Here is a 15,272-nt window from a genome sequence, read left to right as displayed (position 1 = left end):
ACATACTGTATTCTGCTGTACAACAGGCTCCAGCACACCTCAGTCTATTTCAATACCTCACCAACATGAATGTTACTCTTTGTCTGCCTCTGTATGACTTCCTTCTGAGCGACCAGAAACACTTTATCATCACATTATTCTCTCTTTTAAATCGTGTGCTTCACATTTCACTGACCACACCCACAGTATTAGTACACAACAGAGCTTCAGTCGGTGCGTTCATTTACTCCTGATTAATATACTGATATGACCACACTTTCATTCACATTAAGGCAATATTCAGCTACAGTTTTCTAATAAATCCAACTGTATTATAAACACAAACTACCTCTGGACTGCCAACATGGAGAGACATATGCTGCTCGTGATTCTCATTGTAGTTACAGGTAAGTAAATAAACTGGACAAACAACATCCTTTTTATATGGAAGCAATCATCACATGATGTTTTTATTTTGTTTAATATTTATCTATTTTAATATTGAAAGGACACATTTGTAACATGTTTTATTGAAACATTCCTACTGATCAGAGATTACAGATCATGATGTATATAAAAATTTAATTTCAGGTGGATTTGCTGACAGAATTGGACCAGGAGAAGGAAATACTAATATAATGAAGGGAGAAGGAGAGTCTGTGACACTGAGATGTTCATATGATACAAGCAGCAATAATGTTTGGCTTTACTGGTTCAGACAGTATCCTAAAGGAGAACCTCAGTATTTACTGCTCAAAGGTGCTCGATCAGAGAGTTATGAGAACATACCAGACCGTCGGTTTCGTTCAACAACATCCCAATCATCCACTGAACTCATTATTGATAAAGCAGCTCTGTCAGATTCAGCTCTCTATTATTGTGCTCTAAGAGTTTTAGCCCAGTGATACAAAATGCCTGAGAAGCTTTACAAAAACTCAAATACACAATGTGCTTTAAACAGCCTTTAATCTAACAGCATCAAACCACAATTTATTATTTTTTTGTAAACCACAGCTCTGGAAAAACCACTGAGGCAACACCTGTGAATATGGGAGATTATGAAAGGTTATATATGGGGCATGTGAAACTATCATTAAGCATTTGTTTTTCTAAATATTTAAAAATGACTCTAAATTCAGAAATCATTCAGTACACAAAGGGAATGGGATTTTTTAAACTAAAAATTGAACAAAAACTATAGATGGAGAGGATCTGCAGTCGTCATGTATAACAGGAAGAGGAGGAGTTTAACACAGACATTAGCTCACAAATCTACTGTTACAATCCATCAGTCCCTTTGTTTAGTTTGTTCCTGACAGTTTGTTGAGTGAACATGTTCATCTATATTATGATACTGATGTCATCAACTGAAGGAATAATATTGCATATTTTAGAAAAATATCACATTCCTCACATTAGGAAATTAAGAAAACTTTTAATTTAATTGTGCTCTTTTAATGATTTTTTTTTTTTTTTTTCAAAATGAAAGTTTCATATATCAATGATGTGATTGTGTGCTAAACTTAATGGTACTTTAATCTGCAGGTTCCAGATCCACAGAAGTCATCACTCCAAAAAGCAACAGAGTATTTGCACTTGAGGGTGACAATGTGACGCTCTCTTGTAACTACAGCGGTTCTGTTCGTGGTGTTCACTGGTATCGCCAATATGCAGGTTCACCACCACAGTTCCTCATCCTGGAAGATTCAGGAGTAACTACTCCAGCTGATCCACCCGTTCCAAGAATAACCATCAATCACAGAAAAGAGCAAAGTCATGAGTATCTGATCATCTCCTCTGCTGCAGTATCAGACTCTGCTCTGTATTACTGTGCTCTGAGGCCCACAGTCACAGGAAACACAAGAACACTGTAAAAACCTGAAAAAAAGTCACAATCTTGCAATGATGTCTAGCCATAATACAAAAGAAGATGTGCATTCAGAATATATAATTGTGCTATTGAATTACTACTTGATTACTAATTTACTCTGAACTTTGTATTAAAAAAATACAGATGTACACTGTTGATTAAAATGCATTGGTAATGTTCATGAATTTTAAAATGAAACGATTAAACAAGATTACTTTAAAATTGCTAGTGATGGAAAAATCACACTTTTCTTTCACAGTCTTCTTAAAATTAATATTTTCCCATTGAAGGCAATATAGTGTAAACCTGGGAAAACATTTCTGAAATTCTGAAACAAAAGTTACCAACTATCATAAATTCCTGTTCACTGTTTTGTAGGAGCAAATGTGCAATTATTTAGTCTCCATTCCGAATGGCAGAACCTGATTTTGCTGTTCAACATGTTCCTGGGTCAACATTTTTGTTGATCCTGGAACAACATTCAAATCAACCAATCAGATTTGAGGGACAAGTTTACAGATTATGTCAAGTTTAGGCTTAAAATCATGAATTGGTGGCACTTCTACATCAGTGTTATTCATCTATCGTTTCCCTCTGATTTTTGGGATAACTTATGGGTAGGGTTAGGTTTAGGGGTAGGAATAGGGTTAAGTTAATTTTCAGACTGGAATGTTGTTCCAGGATCAACAAAATATGTTGACCCAGGAACACATTTAACTCAGCAAAATCAGGACGTGCGTATGAATGCATCAGTTTTGTGATAAATGTACATTTTTGTCATCTGCCACTAGGGGGTGAAGTTAAAACAACAGATAGATGCAACTGAGTGAATGACTATTTGAAAAGCTAATGATATTTTTCCTACACACAGAATACAGAGGGCAGAATAATCAAAGACATCAAACACACACAGAGACTCTGAGCTATATATAACAGATCAAGTTGCTATTAATGCTATTGACAGTTATCTCAGTTTTAATGTGGCAAGACAGAAGGTGGTTTAAATATGAGAAACTCAAACCACACCCACATTTACAGACAATATACTGTATCTGCACAAACCACTCTCCATTACATTCATTTAACTTTCGATTTAAAATCATAAAGCATTTACTGATACGACTAGTTTATTAGCTAATTTCCCACCATGGAGAGATGTATTCTGCTGATTCTTATAACAGTATCAGGTAAAGTGAACTTCATTTATCAGCACTAGACTAAAATATATTGAGGATTCAGTGTTATTTATGCACATACTTATTTAGTAGATAATGCTGACATATTTTTTTTCATTTTAAATGTTGTTCATTCTTACTGTGGACAGGGGTTAAATTAAACTTTTATGAAATATAATTAATTCTCTTGCAGGTGTATTTGCTGACAGCATTAAACCAAAAGACACGGATAATATAATCAGGACAGAAGGAGAGTCTGTGACACTGAGCTGTACATATGATACAAGCAGCAATAATGTTATGCTTTACTGGTACAGACAGTATCCAAACAGAGAACCTCAGTATTTACTGCAGAAAGGAGCTCGATCATGGAGCAATAGTGAGGATATACCAGACCCTCAACGGTTTCAGTCGACTACATCTCAAACATCCACTGAACTCATTATTAACAGTGTGACTCTGTCAGATTCAGCTCTCTATTATTGTGCTCTAAGAGTTGGACCCCAGTGATACAAAGTCTATGTGAAGCTGTACAAAAACTCAAATTCATTTTTCAGTTTGATCTCAAGCCACATCAAACCCACAATCTATAATTCACACAATATAATTGTGGAAACACCTGTGTGTGGTTAGAGGAAATTTAGTTAAAGCTATAACGGCTATAAAAAAAAGCTATTTAGTGTTCTCGCAGGTGATTCATAAATCATAAACTAATCCTTAATTTGACTTCATTTGTCAAATCAAATGTATAAGCAATTTATACATGTTTCTAGTGTCACTTTTGCAAACGTCAAATCAACAGTCCAAACTAATTTTGAATAAGGATAAACTTAAATAATAATAATAATAATAATAATAATAATATCACTCTTACAGCAGATTATTTGAATATGAAGACTGTAGCTTTAAGAGGAGCTGGAGAAATCCTCTGCTAGACAATGAATGAAGGTTTATTTCAGAAACACTTTGTCCTGCAGATCAACTGAACTAAATCATCATCCTAAAAATGATCCTTTTGGTTATGCTTTTACTTTGTTCTCTAACATGTGAGTACAGTTTATCCCAAAGTGTGTCTGGATTTTATCATATTTCTTGTTTGCTGTCTGTCCTGTTGTGGCATGTGAAACGTTAATTCCATCTTCCTGCAGGTGTCAGTTTTGGGAATGTGCCCTGGTGCCCACAGTGACAGGAAACTGAATAATACTGACCAAAAACTGGAGCAAAGAGCATAAAACACATCATATCCCAGTTTAACTACATTAAACATTTGAGAAATGATATCAACTTGAAAAATAACAAGTGCAAGATAATTTAGGTATTTATCCTTCATAATATATGTTAATGTCTGTGTGTATAAGAGAGTTATCTGCGTCAGAAGGCGGAGCTTAACACAGAAACACATTAGTTCAGTGATCAGCATCACATACAGCATCACTCAGGCAAGCAGCAGCTACCATCATGTTCACTTGTGTCCTGATATTGCTGACTTTAACAGAAGGTAAAATCTTACATTTATCATTACATCATCATTTCTCATTTTAAACATGCTGAAATAGGTTTTTGTTGTAGGTAACAGAGCTAAAGAGGTCATCACTCCACACAGTGATGCAGAATCTGCCACTGAGACCAAGACTGTGACACTCTCTTGTAACTACAGCGGTTCTGTTGATAGTCTTCACTGGTATCGACAATATGCAGGTTCACCACCACAGTTCCTCATACTGGATTACTATGGAACAGTTACTCCCGCTAATCCTCCAGTTCCTGGAATATCCATCAGTCACAGAAAAGAAGACAAAAGTGTGGATCTGATCATCTCCTCTGCTGCAGTATCAGACTCTGCTCTGTATTACTGTGCTCTGAGGCCCACAGTCACAGGAAACACAAGAACACTGTACAAAAACCTGACTGATGTTAGTCTTACAGTGAGATGTTGTCAAAAACAACACATCTCCATACAGGTAACAGGCTGATTCTGATGTTGCATTCAAATTCATATAAATATATCAGTTTTCTGGCTGGTTAGTATTTCTGTAAGTTCAAGCATTGTTACATTCTAATTATTGTATGAGAGTATTTTGAAGAACATTGATGGAATAACAAACTATAATCTGTGTGCATCATCATGTTTGAAGAAATATAAATAAGATCAGCATTTATCATCCATCATCTTTTTCAGATTCACAAATGATTTATTCTTGACTTGTGGATGTTGTGAATAAATGTGATAAATGTTTGTCACATGACCACTGGGGGGTGCTGTGTGTGTACATTAAACATTTCAGAGAGGAAAACGTCTTGGGTTACGAGTGTAACCCTTGTTCCCTGAGTAAGGGAACGAGACGCTACGTCAATGACGTGATGGGAATCCTCTGCATTTTTGTGTTCGTGAAGCACTATTGTATCCAACCAATGAGAGAACGTGACGTCAGAGGCGGGCGACGTCGCGGACCGGAACCTATAAAGCATGCCCAGAAACAAAGAACGCTAGCTTCTGTGATATGTCTGAAGTAAGCGCTCCAGGCATGCTGGAGGTACGGCAACGTGACGTAGCGTCTCGTTCCCTTACTCAGGGAACAAGGGTTACACTCGTAACCCAAGACGTTCCCTTTCGTGGGAACTATCGACGCTACGTCAATGACGTGATGGGAACGCTGTCCCCACTACGCCGTGCCTCCGAGTGCCTGGCTGCTATCTTGTAACACCAAAGCACCCGGAGTACTACTCACATTAAGATTATAAAATCTGATGAAGGTGTGCTGGGATGACCATCCAGCAGCACCACAAATATCCGCCAAGGAAACTCCTGACATGTGAGCTCTTGAAGCAGCCATACCTCTAGTTGAGTGTGCCCTAACATCCAAGGGGCATGGACGCCCCAGAGCTTTATACGATAATGAGATGGCCTCAACCACCCATTTACTCATCCTCTGCTTGGACGCTGGGCCCCCTCGATTCGGGGACCCATAACATACAAATAGTTGGTCTGATTTTCTCCACAGGGCAGCTCTGTGAACATAAGCGTCCAACGCCCTCACAGGACACAGCAGATTAAGTTTTTCCTGATCCGGATCAGTAAACGGAGGGGGATAAAAAGCCTCCAGAACGATAGGACCTGGGACCCTAGTGGGGACCTTAGGAATGTAACCAGGCCTTGTATGTAGAAAGGCCTTAACCATCCCTGGTGCAAACTCTAAACATGATGGTGAAACCGAAAGAGCTTGAAGGTCACCTATCCTTTTCAAGGATGAGATGGCCAGTAAAAACACAGTCTTCAATGTGAGCATTTTATCTGACACATCTTCCAAAGGTTCAAAGGGCGCCTCAGCCAACCCTTGTAACACGATGGCTAAGTCCCAGGTCAGAGATTTTGGGCGTACTGAAGGCCTGAGCCTCAGTGCGCCACGAAGGAAGCGAACAACTAAGGGGTCTCAACCTACCGAGACACCACCCATAGGAACATGATAGGCTGAAATCGCAGCCACATACACTTTTAATGTGGAGTGAGTTAAGCCTTCTGAAAGCTTTTCTTGGAGGAATTGAAGCACATAGCTGACAGATGAGTGGACCGGGTCCACCCTATGATGGCTACACCATGTAGCGAAAACCTTCCACTTATACATATAAAGCTTCCTTGTAGATGGAGCTCTGGACTGAAGGATGGTCTCCACAACCTCGGTTGGGAGACCAGATTCTATGAGCCTTGCCCCCTCAGGGGCCAGGCCCACAGTTTCCACATTTCTGGACGGGGATGTAAAACCATGCCGTCCGCTTGGGACAGGAGATCCTGTCTGACTGGAAGCTCCAGAGGAGAGCCGTGAAGAAGCGAAACTAGGTCCGCAAACCATATTCTTGTTGGCCAGAAAGGAGCCACCAATATCAGGTTTACCCCTTCCTGACGGACTTTGTCCAGAACTCCCGGGAGCAGAGAGACTGGGGGAAAAGCATACAGACGTCGCCTCGGCCACGTCTGTATCATGGCATCCAACCCCAGAGGAGCTGGGTGCCTCAGAGAGTACCACAGAGGGCATTGAGTTGACTCCTCTGTGGCAAAGAGATCGACTTCCGCTCGACCGAATGTTTTCCATATGAGCTCCACTGCCTCTGAGTGAAGCTTCCATTCCCCCGGACTCGCGCTCTGCCTCGACAGAGCGTCCGCCCCCATATTCAAATACCCCGGAATATACGACGCCTTTAGCGAGAGTAATTTCCCCTGGGTCCACAGGAGAATGTGACTGACCAGTTTGCATAGTGGCCGAGACCGCAGTCCCCCTTGGTGATTTATGTAGGAGACCACCGTAGTGTTGTCCGTCTGAACCAACACATGGTGGCCCCTCAGGTCGGGGAGGAAGTGCTTCAGAGCCTGAAACACTGCCAGCATCTCCAGCCGATTTATGTGCCAGGAGAGCTGGTGTACCTCCCAGTGACCTTGAGCTGAGCGACCACTCATGATCGCTCCCCAGCCCGTGAGGGACGCATCTGTCGTAAGCATTACGCGATGACATGAAGTTCCCAACACGGGTCCCTGGGACAGGAACCAAGGCTTTTTCCACATGACCAGAGCACGAAGGCACCGCCGCGTGACTTTGATCATGCGGAAAGGATTTCCCCTCGGAGAAAATCCCTTGGTCCTGAGCCACCACTGTAAGGGTCTCATGTGCAGAAGGCCAAAAGTAACAACGTTGGACGCAGCTGCCATCAGACCCAACAGTCTCTGAAACTGTTTTACAGTGAGTGACCGGCCTAACTTCACCCCATTCACGGCCCCGAGAATGGAAGTCACACGAGCGGGAGTCAATTGCGCCCGCATCGTGATGGAATCCCAGATTACCCCAAGATAGTTTGCAACCCGACTCGGAACCAGCACACTTTTCTTGGCGTTGAGCCTCAGCCCAAGCTTCTTCATGTGCGACAACACAACATCTCGATGTTGAGCTGCCAGACGTTCTGTTTGAGCTAAAATCAACCAATCGTCGATATAGTTCAGCACGCGGATGCCTTGGAGTCTCAGCGGAGCCAAGGCTGCATCCACGCACTTCGTGAACGTGCGGGGTGATAGTGATAGGCCGAAGGGAAGAACCTTGTATTGGTATGCTTCGCCCCCGAAAGCAAACCTGAGGAACTTCCTGTGAGAAGGATGGATGGAAATGTGAAAATATGCGTCCTTTAGATCTATCGCCACAAACCAGTCCTCGGATCTGATCTGTGGAATAATCTGTTTGAGTGTAAGCATCTTGAACTTCAACTTCTTTACAGATCGATTTAGTATACGAAGATCTATGATCGGACGCAACCCCCCATCCTTCTTTGGAACAATGAAGTAGCGGCTGTAAAAGCCCGACATTTTGCTGGGAGAGGGAACCCGTTCTATAGCCCCTTTTTGCAAAAGCGTCGTAACCTCCTGTTCCATTACCAGAGACTGCTCTGGAGCTACCACTGTGTGAATCACTCCACTGAACCTGGGCGGAAGAGAACCGAACTGAATTCTGTAACCCTGTTCTACCATGAGCAGCACCCATTTCGAAATATTCGGAAGAAGTTTCCATTCCCCCAAAAATTCTACTAAGGGAACCAGCCTCTCGAGACTGGTCTCTGGTGTTTTTTGAGCACTTGGCTCGTTTATCTGGCACGGCGCACCGGCAGATAAGCGAATCATGTGCTGGCCGACCCTCCTCGAAGGATCGACGGGGACTGCTGCGCCCTGTCGCACACTGGGTGGCAGGGTTGGCAGAACAGCCCCCTGAGGGCACCGATGGGGAACGATAGATGTTAATCGTCGAACCCCTTCGGAGGGGACTGCCCTCAGAAACCCTGACCCATGACCGTCAGGATTTCTTTTGGGAAGCCTTCCGGGAAATAATGACGGTCCTCAGATCCGCCCTACCCCCAGAAGGCTTCTGCTGTACAGCGCGCACCGCTCCCCAAGCTTTCCGCGGGGGAGCACGGGCGGCCACACTAGCTTTCTGCTGGGACCTGTATCCCGAGGAGCCGGCTATCGGCTGAGGCTGCTCCCGCCCAGCAGCCTCAGGGGGATGAGATTTCCGGGGAAGGAATCTTTGGAACACCGCTTTCTGTTTTTTCGCCTCCTCGAACCTGTCGACGACAGTAGCAACTGCGTCACCAAACAGGCCCTCGGAGGAAAGCGGCGCATCCATAAGGATATGTTTGTCTTTATCCTTAATATCTGCGAGATTGAGCCACAGATGTCTCTCCGTGGCCACCATGGCTGCCATAGAACGGCCTACTGACTTGGCCGTCTCCTTGGTGGCACGGAGAGCTAAATCTGCGGCTTTTCTCAACTCCTGAATTGTATCAAAAGTCGCTTCCCCAGACTCCTCAATCTCCCCCAGCAGATCAGCTTGGTATGCCTGCAGTATAGACATTGTGTGCAGACATGCCGCAGCCTGACCCGCTGCCGAATAAGCCTTGCCCACCAAACTCGATGTTTGTTTTAGTGGTTTGGTGGGCAACGTCGGGATTTCAGGGACGATGCAGACTCGGGCGAGAGATAGCTCGCAAGCGTCTCCTCAACCCGAGGCATCGCCCCATAACCGTGTTGCTTCAGCCCCATAATATTACTATACATTGTCGTTTGTGGGCTGAAGACACGGTACTGCACGGGTCTATTCCACGACCTCGACACCTCGGTGTGGAGGTCGGGAAAGAACGGCAGTCCCCGACGCTGGGGTAGTGACCTATCTTGGAGGAAGCGTTCATCTTTTTATTTTAGGAACGCTCTCCTCCGCGGGACAGCTTATTTTCAGTTTTTCTACTGCCCGGGTCACTACCTCCATAAGCTCCTCATGGGCTGGAGATGAGGATGACGGTCCCTCATCACCACCCTCGACACCTTCAACATCAACCTCCTCGGAGGAAGATATATTCAGTGTCGGTGCCTCCCTTTGCGGGGAAGAAACCGCAGCGCGTGCTTCCACCACCAAAGGAGAGACACTAGATCTAGCAGGTAAGGGAAGCGATAAGGCAGAGCCCGTCTCTCCCCCCTCTGCTAGATCCATCTGTGAACCCCACGAGTGCAGCCTTCGCTGTGCCTCAGCAGCAGCGGGACCAGACCCGCGGGGAACACTCGCAGCGGCGCCCTCCTCAAAGAGTGCCCGGCGTGAGCGCAGCGCCCTGAGAGTGAGCCGCTCACAGTGCACACAGACAGCCCCCTCAAGAGCTGCCTGTGCGTGCTCAACTCCCAGGCATTTCACACACATCTCGTGTGTATCTCCCTCCACGATGAATCGCGGACAAGGAGGTGCACACTTAGTGAAACGCTGGCCTTTCTCCGTCATTTTATATATATATATGTCTATGCTTATTTTACTTGTTTGGAAACTCTTGTCCTCAGACAAAGAGATCACTTTCTGGCGAGATGGTAGACAGACAACAATAAATAAGACAGACAAGATACAAATAGCGCTTACTGAAGACAACAGAAGCTAGCGTTCTTTGTTTCTGGGCATGCTTTATAGGTTCCGGTCCGCGACGTCGCCTGCCTCTGACGTCACGTTCTCTCATTGGTTGGATACAATAGTGCTTCACGAACACAAAAATGCAGAGGATTCCCATCACGTCATTGACGTAGCGTCGATAGTTCCCACGAAAGGGAACCAATATCTGTAATGAATTCACATGTAAAAGAAACAACAGAAGACGGTCCTTTTGCCCTCTGAATATATCTTGCTTAAGTGTCATGAAAATAAATAATGCCACATTGCTAATAATCCTAATGGTCTAAACAGGCTTCATATCCTCAATCCAAAATATAATTCATTGGTTGAAATATAAATCAGACATGTTCCCCAAAAAGATTGTGAAATTTACTGAAATCAATCATTTTGTTTGGTTGTTCATTAGGTTTTCCTCACAAAATGCACTTGATCAATAATTTATAAAGATATCAGTCAACATACCATAACAAGATGTGGCATTAGACTGCAATAATGATACAGGCACAAACCCCACTATCAAATATTAAATATTCTAACTCTCTGACGCTAACACTAAATAGCCTATATTATGCTTAGCCTCTATTTATTCAACAAGATGCATAGTCATTTATTTTATTTATTTATTTATTTATTTTTTTGAGATATTCATTGACTGAAGGCACAATCATCTCAGGTTTCATTAAGGAAAGACAGAGAAGGTGGTCTAAATAAACCACACCCACATGAAAGCTTCACAATAGGCTTCTACAATCAGACATTTACTGTTCAGCTTCAGTTTATAAAACCAGTAAATCTTCTCAACATGGAGAGATGCTTTCTGCTGATTCTTCTCTCTGTGCCAGGTATAAAACATTTAATCTAAACAGACTCAAATATAAAATGTTTTGGCTATGTTTTTAAATGTAATTCTATATTACAATAATGACATCACAGTTTGTTGAAGAAACTATTTTTGGCATTGTAATTTTCATTTATAAATCTTTGGATAAGGTGACCTGTTGTGAAATTTGTCCATTTCTCTTGCAGGGTTTCTGTCTGACAGCATTGAACCAAAAGACAAAGAAACTGATATTTACAGAAATGAAGAAGAACATGTAACTCTGAGCTGCTCGTATGATTCAAGCAGCAGTTATATTTTGCTTTACTGGTACAGACAGTATCCTAATAAAGAACCTGAATATTTACTGTATAAAGGTGCTCAATCACGGAGCAGTTCTGAGGATATACCAGACCGTCAACGGTTTCAGTCGACTACATCCCAAACATCCACTGAACTCATTATTAACAGTGTGACTCTGTCAGATTCAGCTCTCTATTATTGTGCTCTAAAAGTTGACACCCAGTGATACAAAATGTCTGAGAGGCTTTACAAAAACTCACATGTAGATTTTGCCCTTTAAATAACGATTAAAATAAGCCACAGCTTTATCTTGTGTAAACCACAACACGATATTGTAACACCTGCTGGAAGAAAAAAAAAAAAAAAACTGTGTGCTCGGAGGAAACTATGAAGGAAGATTATAGTCTTAAATAATGTGTCTTAAAACTAATTTATTTACTATTGCATATGGGCATAAGTAGGTGCAGTGGTTACAATTTTAGTGTACTGTCTGTCAATGTGTTTTGTGGGGTATTTGTGGTATTTGTTTAAACTTTGTACAGCACTTTATAATAATTTTTTATAAATAAATAAATGACTTACTGATTGTTGGATCGGACCACATGGGCCAGCCTTCGATCCTCACGTGTATCGATGAGCCTTGGCTGCCCATGACCCTGTCACCGGCCTTGGAGCACTTTTGATAGATACTGACCACTGCAGACCGGGAACACCCCACAAGAGCTGCAGTTTTGGAGATGCTCTGACCCAGTCATCTAGCCATCACAATTTGTCCCTTGTCAAACTCGCTCAAATCCATACGCTTGTCCATTTTTCCTGCTTCTAACACATCAACGTTGAGGACAAAATGTTCATTTGCTGCCTAATATATCCCACCCAACAGGTGCCAAGATGAAGAGATAATCATATTCAGTTCAGTGTCAGTGGTCATAATGTTATGCCTGATCAGTGTATGTCGGCTACATTACTTTAGACCCCTGGAGATCACAAGAACATCAACTTATGAGTTTGTAACAGCCCTATGTAGAGTCTCTAGCATCTGGTGACACCTGCAGAGACTTCACTGCACTGTGATTGGGTGTTGAAAGCACTGGTTGAGAGCTTCAGTTGTCTGAAGGAGGCTGTTATGGCAGTTCTGCAAAGCTCAGTGAGGAAACCATCATTCGAAACAATGTCTTTCTGTGTGTTACTAATGGCCTTCATTGGTAAGATTACTGTTCTTTACCTATATGCATTTACTTTCCACATTAGCAGTGCAGATTCAATGCTAACTTTAGTTACTTTGTAACAGTTAATGAACTGAATTGAATCAACACTGAACTAAACTGAGCTGAATAATGCTTTACAGCTGAAATTAAATTCATAATTGATTCAATAACACTGTTATTCTCCTATTTATTTTTTGTGAAGCTGCTTTGGAACAATCAGTGTTGTATAACGAGCTATACAAATAAAGTTGATGTGACTTGCTTTAAATGATTAATTCAACATTCTTCTCAGGCACCAGTACACAAGACAGCATTACTCCAACATCTCCTGCTGTCCATGCAAAGGTCAATGACAAACTGACTATTTCTTGTAAATACCAGTACACTGTGTCAATGAATAATCTCCAGTGGTATTGACAATACCCAAACTCTAAGCCGGAATTCCTGATTCTAATCATGGAGTCGGGACAAAATCAGACCGCTAAACCTCCTCACCCTCGGCTCACAGCCTCAGTTCATAAAGAAAGCAAGATGGTGAATCTGGAAATCTTCCCTGCAGATGTGAAGGATTCTGCCTTGTATTACTGTGCACTGCAGCCCACAGTGGCAGGAAACACCATGTACACCATACTAAAACCTGCTCAAAGCTAAACGGCTTAGATGTAGAAACCATGAGACCAGAGAGTCTGCACACACACCACTAGAGGGCGCGTGCATAAAGATGAAATGTTGCAGTCAACCACTTTAGACTACACAGAAACAAATCATCAAGGGATTGTGAACAGAAGCAGGATGAGGAGATCACTAGTACTCATTGTCATCGCTACATCAGGTATTTAATATAAAATGTATATAAATATTTCATATGAATGTATAATTTCAAAGCTTAATAAGACTGAATTTATATTTATTAAAGTTTTTACATAACACTTTTTATTTCTTTTCCAGTTGCTCTTGGTGATCACATTGGACCAGATGAGGCTGTTATTATTAGAAATGAAACTGACCGGGTCACATTAAGTTGCTCATATGAAACAAACACTGAAGATGTTGATCTTTATTGGTATAGACAGTTTCCTAACAGTGAGCCACAGTATTTACTGTGGAAAGGTGCTCGATCAAGAGATGGCAGGAGTAATATACCAGATCCTCATTTTGAATCGTCTACAACCAGAACATCCACTGAACTGATTATCAAAGCAGCTGCTCTGAAAGATTCAGCTCTCTATTACTGCGCTCTTTGGAAAGACACAGTGATACAAAGTTACTGAGAAGCTGTACAAAAACATGCATACTTTGAACTCAAAAACATCAAAGTATTAACCAAACCCAGACAAATTATCTGCCATAACCATTACTGTATGTGGGAACACCTGTGACTGATACAGTAGCCAAAACCAAGACATTGATAGATTTAATGAAGCAGCATTTATATTGTGAACACAACAGTGTTGAAATGCAGAACGTGTATCCAGATATTGCAATTTCTATAATATCTAAATATTAACCAAAATCCTGCTCTGCTGCTGGATTTTGAGAAAAAGTACAGAAAAAGTACGGGACTTGCTTCTGCCAATACATACACGACACACTGCTGTGAGCAATTAAGAGATGCTGCTGCTGTACAATATAACATATATGAATTACCTGTAGCAGATCTATACAAGTGGAGCTGGGGAAGGTGGAGGGTTATTAATGTAATTATTCATAAATGACGGAACAGTATTTAAAGTGTTACCCTTAACTTTAGTTAACTACTTTTTTTTTTTTTTTTTTTTTTTTTTTTTTACATAAACTAACAATGAAAAGTAATTCTAAAGCATTAATCTTATTTAATTATAAATTTCAGCATCTAAATTTGAATCTGTTAATATTATTTAATGGATCTGAGCTAACATGAACTACAAGTTTATTTTTGTTCACGTTAACAACAAATGGATTGCTTTTTTTATGTTAGTTAATGCATTAACTAATGGGATCTTATTGTAAAGTGTTAATTTAAAAAAAAAAAATCTATTCATTATTTAGTGATGAAAATACTGTATGACTGACCAAAGTTAATTAATTGCCAGTATTGCATTAGATTAAAATGAGGTAGAGAATCATTACCAAAGACCATTTGTTTGGGTGTTTGTGTATTTTTAAGAGAGATCAAAATGTATTATGTCTTAATTGTTTCTCTGTTCATTTCTCAGTTGGTGAACAGGGTAAGTAATAAATCTGACAATGAAATTCAGATACATAAGCAGAGATGTTAATTTCACACAGACCAGCACACGTTTTAAAATATTTCATGCATGCAAATGATATCTATGCCCTCACTACAGGATCATTTGAGTATCAATTGTTCCCAGTAGGTACTTCACTGTTTCAAGAGGTGGCGCTCTTTAAATAGTTTGACTTGGCTTGTATTTGACTTGTTTTCTGTTGATGAATGGAATCACTTCACTGTCACTCTTTGTAAGA

At 41.4% G+C, this 15,272-nt stretch overlaps 1 gene segment (V, D, J or C); it reads left to right on the top strand.

Moving 5' to 3' along the window:
- Nucleotides 1–11,280: 11,280 nt before the first annotated feature.
- On the top strand, nucleotides 11,281–11,824 carry LOC137003808 (T cell receptor alpha variable 18-like). The segment is given in 2 exon segments: nucleotides 11,281–11,320; nucleotides 11,505–11,824. Coding segments are annotated over 2 exon segments (360 nt in total).
- The last annotated feature ends 3,448 nt before the right edge of the window (nucleotides 11,825–15,272 follow it).

The sequence above is a fragment of the Chanodichthys erythropterus genome, chromosome 16 (genome assembly GCF_024489055.1).
Source record: "Chanodichthys erythropterus isolate Z2021 chromosome 16, ASM2448905v1, whole genome shotgun sequence".
Classification (NCBI taxonomy): domain Eukaryota; kingdom Metazoa; phylum Chordata; class Actinopteri; order Cypriniformes; family Xenocyprididae; genus Chanodichthys; species Chanodichthys erythropterus.
The sequence above is the reverse complement of the archived record's forward strand: the minus strand, read 5'-3'. Positions and strand labels throughout refer to the sequence as shown.